We start from the raw sequence: 16692 nt of genomic DNA, 5'->3' as shown, positions 1-16692 counted from the left end.
AATGCACATGTCTTAATGCTTTGATGTGTGTGTGTGTGTGTGTGTATTTTGGGAGAGAAAGATTCCACTACCATACAAAAGTCTGGTAGGATAGAGAGCAGGATGATTGCCAGCTTGTAGTTTTTTGATGCCTCTACATGGTATAGTTTTATTTCATAAAAACATGACAGAGATGATTTAAAAGTTGAGAACTGTCTTCTATATAACACTTAAATCCAGTATTTCTGTTTTCTCTAGAAAATGCTGACTTGAGCTTCTATTGTGGTCACAGGGCTGCCTTAGGGACTCTGGATGCAACAACGTTCAAGACCTGGCCAGGACTCTCAGGGAGCCATAAATCTAGTGGACTGGATTTCTGATGTTGGATTGCTGACCTCAAATGCATGCATGACTAGTAATGAAAGACTGCACATACCAGCAATTGAGGAGTTTCTGTTCAGTTGCACTGGTGTTGTTGATGTTTGTTTCCCCTACTCCACAGCACAAGTAGAACAGGCAGCCAGAGAGACAGCATGGTGGACTCCAGTTGGAACATGCAGAGTTATTTCTGCTTCTACTGTTTGGATCTTGGTTGGTTTATCTATAAAATCAGTTTTGAGGGTCCTGCATTTGGTGCAGTGATTAAGGTAACACTTAGGATACCTGCATCCCGTATTGGAGAGCCTGGCTTTTAGTTGTGACTCTGTGTCTGATCTAGATTCTTGCTTATGCATACCCTAGGAGGCAGCAGGTGATGGATGAAATACTTAGATCCCTACCACCCACATGGGAGGCCTGGATAGAGTTCCAGGCTCCTGGCTTTGGCCTGTCTTAGCTCTAGCTGTTACGGGTATTTGAGGAGTGAACCAGTAGGTGGAAGATATATATATATATATATATATATATATATATATCTACCCCTGTGTCTCTCTGCCTTTCAAATAAAATGAAAAATCAAAAAGACCTAACATTTGTTGGTTGTACAATGACAGGAGTAAAATCTACTCTCCCAATACACTTATTTATTTCTGAATTCCATTCATATATTACTCTACTGGCTTGTAAGGCACATTGTAAAATGTATTTTGAAACACAGAAAAGTTGAAACTGTTTGCTAAGTATTCATGTAATATTGCTATTGTCAGCAAGTGATCTAGGACTTGCTCCCTCATTTCTCTATTCTAAGCCCAACTTGTTCTTTCATTTCTCTATTCTCCTCAAGGTAGGAAACTAATTCTATTATGAAGGAATCTGTAGGATGCACAATTTAATCTTTAGACCTTATAAAAGAGATGGCTAACATTTTTCTGTAATAGCATAGTCAAAATAAGAGCTTAAATTATAATATCATAGCTAGATTTACTTTGCCATCAGCAAAGTAAACAGTAAGTAGAAAAAACCTCCCTTTCAGACCAAAGGGAAAGAAAGTTTTAAGTGAGAACATAATTTTCCTCATGGGCATTGTCTACCTTAGAAAAACTACTATAGAACATGCCTGTGACTATAGACTTGTAGTTCAGGCCACCGAAGATTAGAGATGGGAAACGGGCACTCCCTTGACTTGCATCCTCTGGTCTGCTTTAACACAAACCAGGAGGAAAAGAAAGCTAGGCATCAGAAGCAATGGGTGGCAGGCCTATTAATGGCTGATCTGTACAGGGATATGCCCTCAAGGAGACCCAACAGGCCAGTCCACTGCAGTGGCTTTCAATGTGGTAAGCCTGGACTTCAGCAGAAGTCAGCTTGTGAAGAGCCCTGGCAGCTCTGCCAAGAGTTGGATCACTGGAAATGGACCTGCCCTGGAGTCGAAGGATGCCCAGGTCAGAGCCACAGATCTGATTGGCTCTAAGCTGAAAAGCCCTTCACTCAGCCCAACTTCCAAAGGGACCACTGCAGCTGAGGGGACAGCCAAGTAGGGTCAGCAACATTGCAGGCAGAACTGTCAATTTCTTGTTAGAGATGCCCCCTGCCTTTACCTGGCCAGCTCTCCTCCCAGGCCAGCCAAGTAATGAAAGTCAACAGAGTGCCTTCCCCTAGGAGGTTCACACCTCCCTTAGGATATACCCCATGTGAAGAGATAGATAGGTCTGGGCCTCTGAGTTTACAAGGCCTAAAGCCCAACAGATTATTATCAAGCCCCTTCTATCAGGTTCTATTTGCCTCTCAATCAGAAAACTTAATTGTAGCTTAGACAGCACCTTTCTTAGCTCCTCTAATAATGACTCTGTCCTTTGTTCTAGACCCTGTCTAGCGCACTTGGACCTCATTCCTTCGTAATCATAACCTCTACTCTACCTCCAATGGCTCTACTCTCAACCTGTGTGTACTGATGGTCCTCTTCCCCACTTAATGCTGTATAATTGTTCAGACCTGGTTAATGCCACTCTTAGGATCATTGGTTACTATCCTCACCCTGTCTTTTATGACCTTGTCTAAATATGATCAGAGTCAGCAAACTTGGAAGGCTTCCATAGCCTTGGCAACTCATGACAACAGACTAGGATGGTTACTGGCGCCATAAACTAGAGTGTCAATTTGTTGGGTCAACAACAGGAGTCACTGTGCACTTGCTCCTCATGTGGGATCCCTGTCCTTAATGTGCTGTACATTTTGATTTAATGCTATAACTAGTACTCAAACAGTATGTTTCACTTTGTGTTTCTATGTGGGTGCAAACTGTTGAAATCTTTACTTAATATATACTAAATTGATCTTCTCTATATAAAGAGAATTGAAAATGAATCTTGATGTGAATGGAAGGGGAGAGGGAGCGGGAGAGGGGAGGGTTGCGGGTGGGAGGGAAGTTATGGGGGGGGGGAAGCCATTGTAATCCATAAGCTGAACATTGGAAATTTATATTCATTAAATAAAAGTTAAAAAAAATAAAAAAATAAAAGAGTAAAAAAAAACACAGAAAAGTTAAAAGGATGAGGTGAATAGGAGATTACATTGTCTCTTCTCTTACACTGATGTGTGCACTACTTCAGTTTAGAAATATCAAAAGACTTCAATTGAGTGAATCGTAAGGTCTTGTCTAACTCTAAACATTGATAAATCTAGATAATATGACATTAGCAGCTCTCTCTGAAATCATACTTGATCTAGAAAAGCTTAGGCAGTCCCTTTCAAAGTCCAATTGCAGATATATTCTGTAACTGACAGGGGCCATATGGTCCTTAGGAACTTGTCATGGGTCCTCTTTAAGGAAAGGGTTCTCAAACCTAGTTGCACATGAAAAACAGTTTTAATTATTTGTGTTTATTTTTGGTCTACTTTGTACACTTATGACTCCTAATGAGATTTAATACAATTTCCTATATTTACTTATTCTTCATTACTTATTGATTCCCATCCCTCCCATTAGGTTGTCTTATTTTAAATCAACCTATAGGAACTCTTTGTATGTTAGAAATATTGCCCTTTTAATGGCAAGATGATGCAAATTCTTTGCAAATACCATCTTCAGTTGTTGCTTAAGGTTTAATATTATGTTTTGGTGCTGTTGTCCTACTAGAATTTTATTATTTTTAAAAGATATTTAAGAACGATCAAAAATTATGTTACATTGTCATTTCAATGTGAGCCAACCCAGAAGAGTAAATAGATGTGTTTGTGTCAAGAACTGACCTAGGCTGTTCCCTAGCCAAGTCTGAAGTGTGGTTCCAATATTTTCAGGAAGCAGAGTAGGTGGATTGGTACAGAATGTTGCTGTGCTCTTTAGTGTTTAAAATGATAATGTCATATTAAATAATGTATGCTTGTTGCATACTTAATGTGACCTATGGAACAATTTGCTCCATAGATGCCTAAGGCCAGAGAACAAAGTAGTATTTTATTGATGCTACCAGAGTTGAGTATGTTAATAATATTTTAATAGTTTATTCATCAATAGCAGTAGGATAAACATCCTAAAAGACATACAGGGAAAACTTATGAAGACTATAATGTTTTTATGCCCATATGAAAAATGATTTAAAGCCTTAAATCATAATAAGCATAAATTAAACAACATTAAGATGCTATTTGACCTACCAACAGGATAATGCTATAATATACAGTTGAAGGTTGAGAATTAGGTTTTTTTGTGGATTGGAATGTAAATTTCTACAACCTTTCTATGAGTGACTAAGAAATTTAAAATTCAAGGGTTAATTTTAAAGAAATAACTAGGGATGGACGCAAAAGTATTTTCTTCCAAATACTCACAGCAACCTTATTTTTATTACCAAAAATTCAAACAAATTAAATCTCTAGCTATAGAGGATTAGCTAAATAAATTATGATAATCCATACTAAGGAATACCATTAAATATAATTATTCACTCATTCATTTCTTTTCCAATTATTATTGAGAACCTACTGTGTGCAAAGCGGTAGGCCAGCAGCTGGAATAACAAAGGCAAACACAGGCTGGCAGCGCGGCTCAATAGGCTAATCCTCCACCTGCGGCACCGGCACACCGGGTTCTAGTCCCGGTTGGGGCGCCGGATTCTGTCCCGGTTGCCCCTCTTCCAGGCCAGCTCTCTGCTGTGGCCCGGGAGTGCAGTGGAGGATGGCCCAAGTGCTTGGGCCCTGCACTCGCATGGGAGACCAGGAGAAGCACCTGGCTCCTGGCTTCGGATCAGCGCGATGCGCCGGCTGCAGCAGCCATTGGAGGGTGAACCAACGGTAAAGGAAGACCTTTATCTCTGTCTCTCTCTCTCTCTCGCACTGTCCACTCTGCCTGTCAAAAAAACGAAACCAAAACAAAACAAAAAAAACAAAGGCAAACACAAATCATCTCAACACTCACATTTCAGAATTTTAGATTATCTACAATGTTGCTAAATTTAAAAACATAGCTAAAATAGTATATATAATATAATCACAGTATTGTAAAGAACACACAGAAATATCAGAAAAAAGAGGGACTGAAATATAGTAGGTGTTCATGATAGTTAATTGAGGGTTTTTCCTTTGTGAATTTTTACATTTAATTTATGTATAAACCATAGGAGATATGGATCTAGGTTTCTGTGTATGAGTAGTGGAGATCTTCTTTCTTACGCAATTTCTCAAAAACTTTTTAAAATTTTTTTTAATTTTAACTTCTTTTTTTTTAAACTTTTATTTATCAATATAAATTTCCAAAGTACAGCTTATGGATTACAATGGCTTTTTCCCCCCATAACTTCCCTCCCACTCGCAACTCTCCCAACTCCCGCTCCCTCTCCCATTCCATTCACATCAAGATTCATTTTCAATTATCTTTACATACAGATGATCAGTTTAGTATATATTAAGTAAAGATTTCAACAGTTGGCACCCACACAGAACATAAAGTGTAAAATACTGTTTCAGTACTAGTTATAGCATTAATTCACATTGAACAACACATTAAGGACAGAGATCCTACATGAGGAGTAAGTGCACAGTGACTCCTGTTGTTGACTTAACAAATTGACACTCTTGTTTATGGCATCAGTAATCTCCCTAGGCTCTCGTCATGAGTTGCCAAAGCTATGGAAGCCTTTTGAGTTCACTGACTTCAATCTTATTTAGACGAGGTCATAGTCTCTTTCGTGATTTCTTTTTCTCCATTTATCACCACCTCATTATTTGGTTCATCTGATCTGGCACTAAATTTTAAGTGCCATGAGGGCCAGGATTTTTGTCCATTTGGTTTACTGCTGTATTCCAAGGACTAGAACAGTGCCTGGCACAAATACATTTTTATTGGTTGGATGACAATAATAAAGTGATTAGATAAAATAGTACAGATGTCATTTTTATTTGGGCACGGTTTTGTGTGAAAAATCCAGAACCTGATTTGAACTGTATCAAGGGATGTTGATAGTCAGATGGAACATCTATGAATCTCTGGGTGTGTGGAGATGTGAGACAGGAAGGGGCCCACAGACCTGCTGTGAGAGGAACACTACATCTTGGGTCAGGACTCTGTGCCAAGTTCCATGAAACAAGTTCACTGCCACCTTAATAATTCTTAATAAAATTTTCCCATGTGGACATACAATATGTACACACATATAACATAACATAATAGACCAATATAGCAATTTTAATAATAGCTTTTAAAATCTTTAACTCTTTTTGTAGATTGCCAATTGATTTGAATTGCTTTTTGTTTTTAGTAACCTCAGTTAACCATACTTTCTCTCAGTTGGTACTGTTAATGCATTATTGGCTTCATCTGTTTACAGAGCCATCCCAAAGTACTGAATACAATAGAAGTGGCTGGAAAATGTCCATAGGAACCTATAGGAGGACAGCTAAACAAGAACCAACAACACTTTAGTTTTATGAGCAGCAGATCATATATAACTGTGGATGACAAAAGACTTTAAGTCGTATGTTTAAAAGTATAAACTCATCAACCAACAAGAGGCACTTGCTTACTTCACAGTATTTTTGAAAGCACCTGTAGGATTTTACAAGTATTTAACCCTTTAGGCCTCTGGGGCTTTCTCATTAAGGTAACTATCATGTCTAGTAACACAAGATCATTAGACTTTTTAATTCTCAAACATTTGTACTAATAGCATTTTCCATTATAGAAACTTAAAATTTGGTACCACGTCACATCTTGACAGTACTTCTAATATAATCCAAATAGCATGATTGGTTGGTGTCTCTATAAAATGAGAGACATAGGTCCTTCGATTTTTTCAGTTGGGCACAAACTGGAAAAACCAAAGTCCAAGCTTTACTGGAAATTTTAGAGACCAGATTGTTTGAAACTTTGATTTCTTGAATGCCTGTCAAGAATGCCAAGAAGGCTCAAAATCCAAAATATCTGGTTGAAATAAGATTCCTTGAAATCATGACATAACATAGACCAAATTTGATCGTTGTTACAAGGTGATTATTCAAATCTTTGAAAATAAGCACATATTCAAATAACCCATAGCTCTTAATAAAAATTCAGCTGTTTTTGAACAATTAGAATTTAACAGACACCAAGAGAACATAATAGATTACTTTAACACATTGCTTTAACAGAGCATCAGAGTTTAATTCTATGTCAAAGAGAAATTGAGCTTCCTGTGATCTTTTGCTGTGAGGTTTCCTTCCTTTACCTTCTTTCATATTGATGACCATGTTTCTGTGTGTAAGACATCTTTAAGCATCTTTTGCAGGGCAGGACAAGTGGCAACAAATTCTTTCAATTTCTGTTTGCTATGAAAAGTCTTAATTTCACCTTCATTCACAAATGAGAGCTTTGCAGGATATAATATTCTGGGCTGGCAGTTTTTCTCTCTTAGTACCTGGGCTATATCTCGCCATTCCCTTCTAGCTTGTAGGGTTTCTGATGAGAAGTCTGCTGTGAGTCTAATTGGAGATCCTCTGAGAGTAATCTGACGTTTCTCTCTTGCACATTTTAGGATCTTTTCTTTATGTTTCACTGTGGTGAGTTTGATTACAACATGTCGTGGTGAGGATCTCTTTTGGTCATGTTTATTAGGGGTTCTATAAGCTTCCTGTACTAAGATGTCTCTGTCCTTCTCCAAACCCGGGAAGTTCTCTGCATGTATCTCACTAAAAAGGCCTTCTAATCCTTTCTCCCTCTCCATGCCTTCAGGAACTCCTAGAACCCAAATGTTAGGTTTTTTAATAGTATCCTGTAGATTCCCAACAATATTTTTTAGATTTCTAATTTCCTCTTCTTTTCTTTGGTTTGCCTGTTTCCTTTCCTGTTCTCTGTCTTCTAAGTCCAATATTCTCTCTTCTGCTTCACCCATTCTGTCTTTAAGGCTCTCTAATGTGTTTGTCATTTGATCTATTGAATTTTTCATTTCATTATGATTTCTCGTCACTATCACAGTTTCTTGTTCTACTAGTTGTTTCATTTCATTTTGATTCCTCCTTAATATTTCATTTTCACGAGAGAGATTTTTCTATCTTGTCCATTAAGGATTTCTGTAGTTCAAGAATTTGTTTTTGAGAACTTCTTAATGTTCTTATCAATTTTTTTGAGATCCGCTTCTTTCATTTCTTCTATCTCATCATCTTCATAATCTTGAATTGGGGTGTCTTTTTCATTTGGGGGCGTCATAGTGTCTTCCTTATTCTTGTTACCTTGGTTTCTGCGTTTGTTGTTTGGCATGTTGGAGATATTTGGTTTCTTCACTGTGGTGTTTTTTCTTGTTACACTATGGCTCTATATTAAGTGGACTGTCTGCTTTCAGTGGAGCCTTAGAGGCTTGAGATAAGTGTGGCCTGAGAGCTCTGTTTGGTTCCTCAGGGTTGAGGGTGTGCCAAAGGTGACACTCCCAGGTTAGGCGTGGTAAATCTCTCTTTCTTTCTTTCTTTCTTTCTTTTTTTTTTTTTTTGATTCAAAAGGGAGGTAATTCCACACAGCTGAACGCAATTGGAGGTAGTTAGCAGGCGAATGATATACCCACAGGAGCCAGAGATCAGAAGCTCTTTCCCAAGGACCACACAGGGAATCTATGCTGCCCTCTGCATGGGCTCCAATTCTCCTGCAGTCTCCCACTGGGTTGCCAAGTTAGATCCTAATCTCCTGTTATTTCACCCCCCCAGAGTCAGGTTTTCCTGGTAGGCTCAGGGCCGGTGCAGACCTGAGGTTGCCCTGCTTATGGCGTATGTCCAAAATGGCGCCTGCTCTTTGTCTTGCTCGCCTTTGAGGGGTGAGCAGAGAGAGAGAAACTCGTGTCCGTATCGGTCACTTTTTTTTTTCCTCTCTCTCTTCTAGTTAGCCTGGTGAGCTTTTCCCCACGGGGTTTCAAGCCTCGTCCCCTCTAGTCTCCTCTTTCCTCTTTCCCACTGGTGTCTCAGGCTATTGAGGTTCGGCTCACCTTGCGTTCCAGCGCTGGTGTGTTGATTCTGCCGCTGGTGTCCCAAACTTGGGCTCCCACGCTCTCCACGCAGGTCCACTGTGAATCACTAGTTCCAGAAGAGTTTCCTCTGCTGTTTCTTCCCCTACTCTTCCTTGACCCAGCAGTATCTCCACTTTTATTAACCTGTCTCTCCCCCGGACTGTCAGAGTGCTCCCTTCCTATTCCGCCATCTTACTGCTCCAACCGATTATCATGTCTTTTGCCTGGTCCAGCAGTCTCTGTCAGGGTGAAATTTTCAGTCATCTTTTTAGATTGTGACATGATTTCTGAACGGTTCCTTTAAAATGAAAGCACATAACTTTATCGGAGAATGCACTACTTCAGGAGTACTCCATTGGAATTGCTAGTGGAGAGGCAAGTAGGTCTCTGATGGCCTAGGCACCAGGCCCATTTTGATGGAGTGGGGTAGAGGAGGAAAGAGTGTTGGTGCCTGGAAACTGGGGCATTGACTGAGGATGGCAGATGTGGGTGAATGGCATTGGAAGGGGCCTTGACTATGGAGGAACTTATTCAGTAGGAAAAAAATAAAATAAAATCAGAAGAGAAATAAGCAAGTGTGAAAAAAGAGGTAAAAGGAGAATGTTCAGGGGCCAGAGCTGCGATGCAGCAGGTTAATGCCCTGGCCTGAAGTGCCGGCATCCCATATGGGCGCCGGTTCTAGTCCCGGCTGTTCCACTTCCAATCCAGCTCTCTGCTGTGGCCTGGGATAGCAGTAGAGGATGGCTCAAGTCCTTGGGCCCCTGCACCCACGTGAGAGACCAGGAAGAAGCTCCTGGCTCCTGGCTTTAGATCAGCACAGCTCTGGCCATTGCGGCCAATTGGGGAGTGAACCATTGGATGGAAGACCTCTCTCTCTCTCTCTCTCTCTTTCTCTGCCTCTCCTCTCTCTGTGTAACTCTGACTTTCAAATAAATAAATAAATATTTTTAAAAAAGGAGAATGCTCAAAGCTTTGCACAGGATCTGCACTGAACTGAGTTTGCAAGATGAGATGCATTTTTTCTCCTTAAACCCTGGCTCCATCACAGCCTCCTCTGACCTATAAAAAGTGTTGTTAATCTTCTGACTGTCTGCCTTACAAGGTTTGGGAAGACAAATGAGGTAATGTCTATTTAGACTTTCGAGATTCTCAGAAGAACAGCCTTCTGCAGTAATATGATTTTCTAATGCATTGTAATGAAGTGTAATTGCATTTATCTGAATTTCTTTGGGTGCTTCTAGAATATTTGAGTGTCTTGCACAGGAAAAGCAACCTGATTTTGAGGGTGAGAGCTGGGCATGGACAAGAAACCCCCAAAGATACTCAGCCAAGTGAGCTAGCTCTAAGTTTATGAGGTTAGATGAAGGAGATTGGGAGAGGATGGAAGGGAAACTCTATTTGGTGGTGGTGATAGGGTAGGACAGTTATAATTGTCTTTCAAGAGTTTATACCATGCTTTTAAGTCATATTGTTTTACTAAAGATCAATGTCTCAATATTTTTTAAAAATATATGTTCAGTTTAGCCATGTTAAGTACTGGGTGAGTCACCTGCAATATTGGTCCTGCCATTCTTGTCTATAATGATAGACTCTGCCTTTTCCCCCTTCAAGATTTACTTATGTTTCTGAGAACACAATTTGGTTGTTTATTACCTTGTTTTTGACTCTGCTACTACCAAGTCCATATAAACAATAATAGATTTTTTTTTTGACAGGCAGAGTGGACAGTGAGAGAGAGAGACAGAGAGAAAGGTCTTCCTTTTGCCGTTGGTTCACCCTCCAATGGCCGCCGCGGTAGGTGCGCTGTGGCCGGCGCACCGCGCTGATCCGATGGCAGGAGCCAGGTGCTTCTCCTGGTCTCCCATGGGGTGCAGAGCCCAAGTACTTGGGCCATCCTCCACCGCATTCCCTGGCCACAGCAGAGAGCTGGCCTGGAAGAAGGGCAACCAGGACAGAATCCGGTGCCCCGACCGGGACTAGAACCTGGTGTGCCGGCGCCACAAGGCGGAGGATTAGCCTATTGAGCCGCGGCGCCGGCCACAATAATAGATTTTTAAATTAATTAATAAAATACCTAACAGGTCATTAAAGAGTATTTTATCTTTGTTCGGCAAATAAGGAAATAACTAAATCATTTTAATTAAAAATAGTCATGATCAGCCCAACCTTTTCTAAAGCCGTTTATAGCAATGTTATAGGTAAATTGGCTTTTTCGGGGCAGGTGTGTGGTGCAGTAGTTATGTCGCCCATGGGAACACTCCAGAGTGGAGTGCCTAACTGTTTGGAGTCCTTGCAACTCTGCTTCCAATATGGCTTCCTGCTAATGTATACCCTAGGAGGCAGCAAGTGATAGCTTCTGTTTGGGTCCCTGCCACTCACAAAGGAGACACAGACTGAGTTCCAGGCTCCTGGCTATGGCCTGGCCCAGCTCAATCTGTTGCAGACATTTAGGGGAGTAAACCAATAGATGTAAGATTGCTGTCACTGTGTTTTTTTTTTTTTTCCTCTCTGTCACTCTTCCTTTCAAATAAAATGAAAATACATATTTTTTAAAAAATGTTGAGGTTGCACCGTGTAATGTATAAAAATTGACTTTCTAGTCAGTGCTAAAAAGAGAAGTTAGGCTATTCTCTCTTGCACAGGGAGGTAGCCTGTCAGGTTTTCTCTACCCTACAATAAACCTTTACCATAACTCCAGTGTTTGGTGTGTTTTGTGGTGGCCTTTCCTTTCAAGCTCTTGAATTTAAACCCCACAATAAGCCCTGAGTCCCTAGTCCACACTCAGCAATTTGTCAAAAATTTTTAAAGTTTTTTCTACCAGTTGTTGGCCTCCATGGCTTGTGTTCTCAGTAAGCTGATTTCTGTTGTGGTCCTCTGTCTTTGCCTCTCTCTCCAAATTTCAGGGTGACTTCAGTTCTCTGATGAATCTAAGCAAAGCTGATGATTCTTCAATCTGACCAGCTTTTTTCTGGTTATGGGGTTTCCAGAAACAATTAGTGATTGCTGGCTTTGGCCTGTAGAGATCACAAGAGTTCCTCTGGTTACTGCACCCAAAGGGAAGGCTGGCAAATTAGATAAGATTTAGGATGAAAGTCAGCCTTTGTTTCATGGTGTGGCTTATGTTAATATGGTCCCATTGCTGTATCCAGGTGTGAAGAGAATTTGGGAAGCTTTTCATGTTTATCCTTACCTAGACAGCACAGTTTATAAAACAGTTGTGCTTGTTAGTACAGAGCAATGATGTTGACCCTTGACAGACAGCAGAAGGCTCAGTGTGCATGAAAAAAATACTCCTTTTTGTTTGGGGCTCAGAATTTCGGATGAGAAATTCCAACTGGGCCTTATGTCGGCATAATAAAAGACCGTTTCCTGTTAAGAGGCCTTGGTATCATGTTTCATACGCACAGCCACCCAGACCTCAGAGTCCTGCTGCAACAGAAAAATGAAGTTATCCCTAAGTAACAATAGGAAAGAATTTGTTGCTCACAATAATCTGTCTTATAAGAAATAGAGAACAAAATTCTTCAGATTGAAAGGAAATAGCGGGGCTGGTGCTGTGGCTTAGTGGGTAAAGCCGCATCTGCAGTGCTGGCATCCCATATGGGCGCCAGTTTGAGACCTGGCTGCTCCACTACCAATCCAGCTCTCTGCTATGGCCTGGGAAAGTGGTGGAAGATGGCCCAAGTCCTTTGGCCCCTGGGCCCACTTGGGAAAACTGGAAGAAGCTCCTGGTTCCTGGCTTTGGATCGGCTCAGTCTGGCTGTTATGGCCATTTGGGGAGTGAACCAGTGGATGGAAGACCTCTCTCTCTGCCTCTGCCTCTCTGTAACTCACCCTTTCAAATAAATAAATAAATCTTTAAAAAGAAAGAAAGGAAATAGCACCAATTGCTAACTTGAATCCACAAGAAAAAAATGAAGAACACTAGAAATGGCTAAATTTAAGTTAACATAAAAAAGTTTAGAGATATATTTTTGTCATTTTTATTCTTATTTGAAAGGTATGATAGCAATATATTTTTCTCTATTATTTGAAAGGTATGATTAAAGTGTTAATTATGTCACTGTCTTTGTAATGTACAAAGATTTGATTTATATGAGAATAGCATAAAGGAGGGAGAAGAGAATGAAGATATGGTGGAGGAAAGTCCCTATATTTCTATGTTTTATCAGAATTAAGTTAGTGTTAATGCAAAGAATATCATCATTAGTTAGGATGCATATTGTATTCTCTAAAGCAACCACTAAGATTGTGTGGGCATATACATACATATACATCTATGTATGGGTATGTGTATATCAATAAAAGATTTAAATGGGACATCAGAAATATTTTTTAATGTAAAATAAGGCAGTTAGAGGGACAAAAGACATACAGAAAACAAATAGCCAGGTGGCAAACATTAATCTAAGCACTTCAACAATAGCATTATATGTAGGTGATCAAAACATCAAAAAGTACAGAGATTCTGAGAGTGTATTTAAAAAAATCAAAATTCAACTATATGCTGGCTAAAATAGACACACCTCAGATTCAAAGACACAAATAGGTTGAAGTATAAGGATAAAAAAAGATATATAAGGATACTACAAAAAGTCTATGGAAAATGGAATTAAAATATATTTATTTTGGCCCTTCAAATTTGAAATCCATATGTAGTTTTTTTCATAAGACATATTTCCATGAACTTTTTGAGGACTATTTGTACTAAGCAAATGGAAAATATAACAGAACTGAATGAGTATACTACCATCAGATAAAATAGACTTTAAGACAAGAAATATTACTGAAGACAGACTTGCATATAATAATGATTAAAGGGTCAATTCTCCAGGAACATCGAACAACTATGAATGTATACAGTAACTTCATAATACTTGAATGAAAAGTGAATAGACTTGAAAAGACAATTTTATAACAATATGTAGAAGTTTTAGTATTCTACTTTCAATTCTTATTAGGACAAATATTAGCTATATTTGCTATATTTGTTAAATATAAATTTCCCATACAACCAGCAAATCATTCTTAGGAGCCTACTTAAGACAAATTAAACCCAGCGTTCACACAACGACATGTATGTGGATGTTCACAGCACAAAAAACACACAATCCAAATATTTGCAACTGGTGAATGGAGGAACAAAATGTGGGCTATCTGCATAAGGGAATCCTATGTAGCAATGAAAAGAAATGAACCATTAATACTGTAATACCCCCAAATTACTGAATTATGTACTTCACATGAGTGAATTTTATGAAATATAAATAGTATATCAATAAAGCTGTTTTTTTTAAAAACAGAAGTTAAAGCAGCTGTGTCATCTCTAACATCCAATAAAACATTAATTGATGTTACAGCCATCTATATTGAACAGTTTTACTATGAAATTTTCTAGAAGTAATTAGTTCTTTGGAAGTTTCAAAAGGTTGTCAGTCTTCCATAAAAGAATTTTAGGTAACTATTGAGTTAACTGGGGAAAATACCAGCATGTTTTCTCTTCCAGAGAGGTGACCATGCACACTTTTTAAAATCAGCTACTGTAATTTGTATTTTTAGAACAATTGCACTAATCATATCCCTTTCTGTAAGGCAGGAAAATGTTACAAGTTTTATTTACAAAATTATATAATGTGATGTAGAGAAAACATTCTGTTGCCAAAAATGGACAGGGAAATATAAGTTCTTACCAAACTGTGAGTTTATTTTCTTATATTACAAGCCAGAAATGTATGAAAAAAAGTCAATTTTCTGTTCCTTAAATTAAAAAGAACATTTTATATAAAGAAATGATGTAGCATGCTATGCAACTGTTCCTTAGAATAAAAAGATATTTTACTCAAAAAACAATGCAGAACTTCAGTTTATATGAAGTTAGATTGTGGATAATCTTAATAAAAGCACATTTTCTCTTCCTGACCATTTACAATTTGAATGAACATTTTGGAATGTTAAACACATTGTGCAGCTTTTGTGTTCCCACTTCATGATAAATTAACAATTTTTCTGCTATTGTGCATAAATATATATAAGGTACATTTTAAAGATGATTGAAAAATTCCTCTTTATGTTAATTGTTGAGGATGAAACAGTGATGTTTCATTTGAATTTGTTTCAGAATCGAAGCAAACGCTTGGAGAAGGTCCATGTGGTCATTGGGCCTACGTCGTGTGACTTGGATTCTCTCATTTCTTCCTTCACTTATGCTTACTTTCTGGACAAGGTAAGAGGGAAATTGTTATATAACTTTAAAGAAAAAACACTTTCTAGAATAAAAAAACTGATTAATTTTTCATGTTCTTATTTACTGTTGCAGAGTAAAGTATTATAATCTATTAATAATTCTTCATTGAGTCATTATTTACTGATGTGTTTTTCTAGTTCTTCCTTACCAACTCATTTTATAGAACACGTTTCAATAGGGTCTATGTTTTCAAATAAAAAATTAAAAATACTTAAAATAACTGATTGTTTTGGGGGGAGTTCAGAAAATTTAAAAAAGACCAAAATTTCTTATTTTCCTTCATTATCATTGTTATGCAGTCTTACTCCTGGTAATAGAAAATATATGACATGAAGATGAGCATATTAGCTGGAATTTTCATAGACTGAGGTATTACATGGCAAATCTGTGTTCTCTCAGTCCAAGCTTAGTGTTGCCTTTTAACTTTGAACTGCAAGGTCATGCCCAGTTAATGCTGATCTCCTTTGAGGGAAAATCTTTCTATGCTGTGAAGCATATGGTACACCTATAAAAGTGGTAGAGACTTTTCAATTATTTTAAAATTTTCATTCTGTAAAATTCATCAGCCCATTAAGAATGGGCTTTTGGGTGATTACATCATGAGTTTTTAAGTGCTAATTTCGATGTCACACAATTTTTAATTTTCCAGAGTCTGATTTGTTTTATTCAATTTTGCTTGGTTCCTTGGTTCCTGACAGTATGCATAGCTGATCTAGAGCAATTTAAACTCACATGGAGCCCAGTCTTCCAGAATGAGCTGTGGGTGGCAAGAACTGCTTTAGGGCAGCAGCTGACAAAAAATGCTGGGAAAAATATTCTAATCTCTACATGTGGGATTTGTATCAAATTTATCTTAAAATTTGTTGAACTTTACAAAAGAGATTAACTGGTATGAGAAGATAAATGTGCCTGTGTCAAGACTTGCATATTAAACACTAATATTAACTGGGTTTTTTGACTTCTAGAGAAAAAGTCACCTGTTTAGGGAACATAGAGTTGACTAAACTGGACTGATTTTTAGACTGAGAGTGACGTGGGCTTTTCTGTAAAAATGATAATGCCAACAACAACAACTACAAAGCCTCAAATTAATATTGTGGCACCCAACAAAATGGGTGGGTAAAGTAATTGTGAGAGATAAAGGAAATAGATAAAAACAAAGAGATACGTGGAATCTCTTCTTCTTTGAAGACTTGCCACTCGGCATGGAGACAAATGTGGAATCACTGAGGGATTGCATGCTAGGAATTTTGTTATAGTTCTGTGCCTTTCTCTTAGTTTAGCAGGCTACGATCCCCTACTGGTGGTCTGCATCTCCATTTAACATCCCCCTCCCCCTCACCGAGAAGCTGGCTACTGTCTCAGAATATTAACAAATGGGATAAGTACCAAGCTCGGCAGCTTCTCGTGTATGACCCCATTTAAGTCATTCTCACTTTAGTAGATGAGCCCCATTCTACACATAAGAGAATCTGAGGCTCAGAGAGGAAAACGGCTTTCTCAAAATCACACGCAGAGTCTGGGGCTAGAACCTAGTTCTTCAGACTCCCAACTTGAGGCTAGGTTCTGCGAGGCTAAGCTCAGCTTACACGCTCCTGACTTGTGTACTGATTCTTCTCTCCACTCATGTGG

At 38.6% G+C, this 16692-nt stretch overlaps 1 protein-coding gene across 4 annotated transcripts in view; it reads left to right on the top strand.

Moving 5' to 3' along the window:
- The window catches only part of PRUNE2 (prune homolog 2 with BCH domain), a 305278-nt gene that overhangs the window by 40565 nt on the left and 248021 nt on the right, over positions 1-16692 (top strand). For all 4 annotated transcript variants that reach the window (XM_062208438.1, XM_062208436.1, XM_062208437.1 and 1 more), the window contains exon 2: positions 14935-15039. In XM_062208438.1, the coding sequence (XP_062064422.1) occupies positions 14935-15039 (105 nt within the window). The remainder of the gene's footprint in view (positions 1-14934; positions 15040-16692) is intronic.

Source organism: Lepus europaeus, chromosome 12, assembly GCF_033115175.1.
Source record: "Lepus europaeus isolate LE1 chromosome 12, mLepTim1.pri, whole genome shotgun sequence".
Classification (NCBI taxonomy): Eukaryota; Metazoa; Chordata; class Mammalia; order Lagomorpha; family Leporidae; genus Lepus; species Lepus europaeus.
The sequence above is the reverse complement of the archived record's forward strand: the minus strand, read 5'-3'. Positions and strand labels throughout refer to the sequence as shown.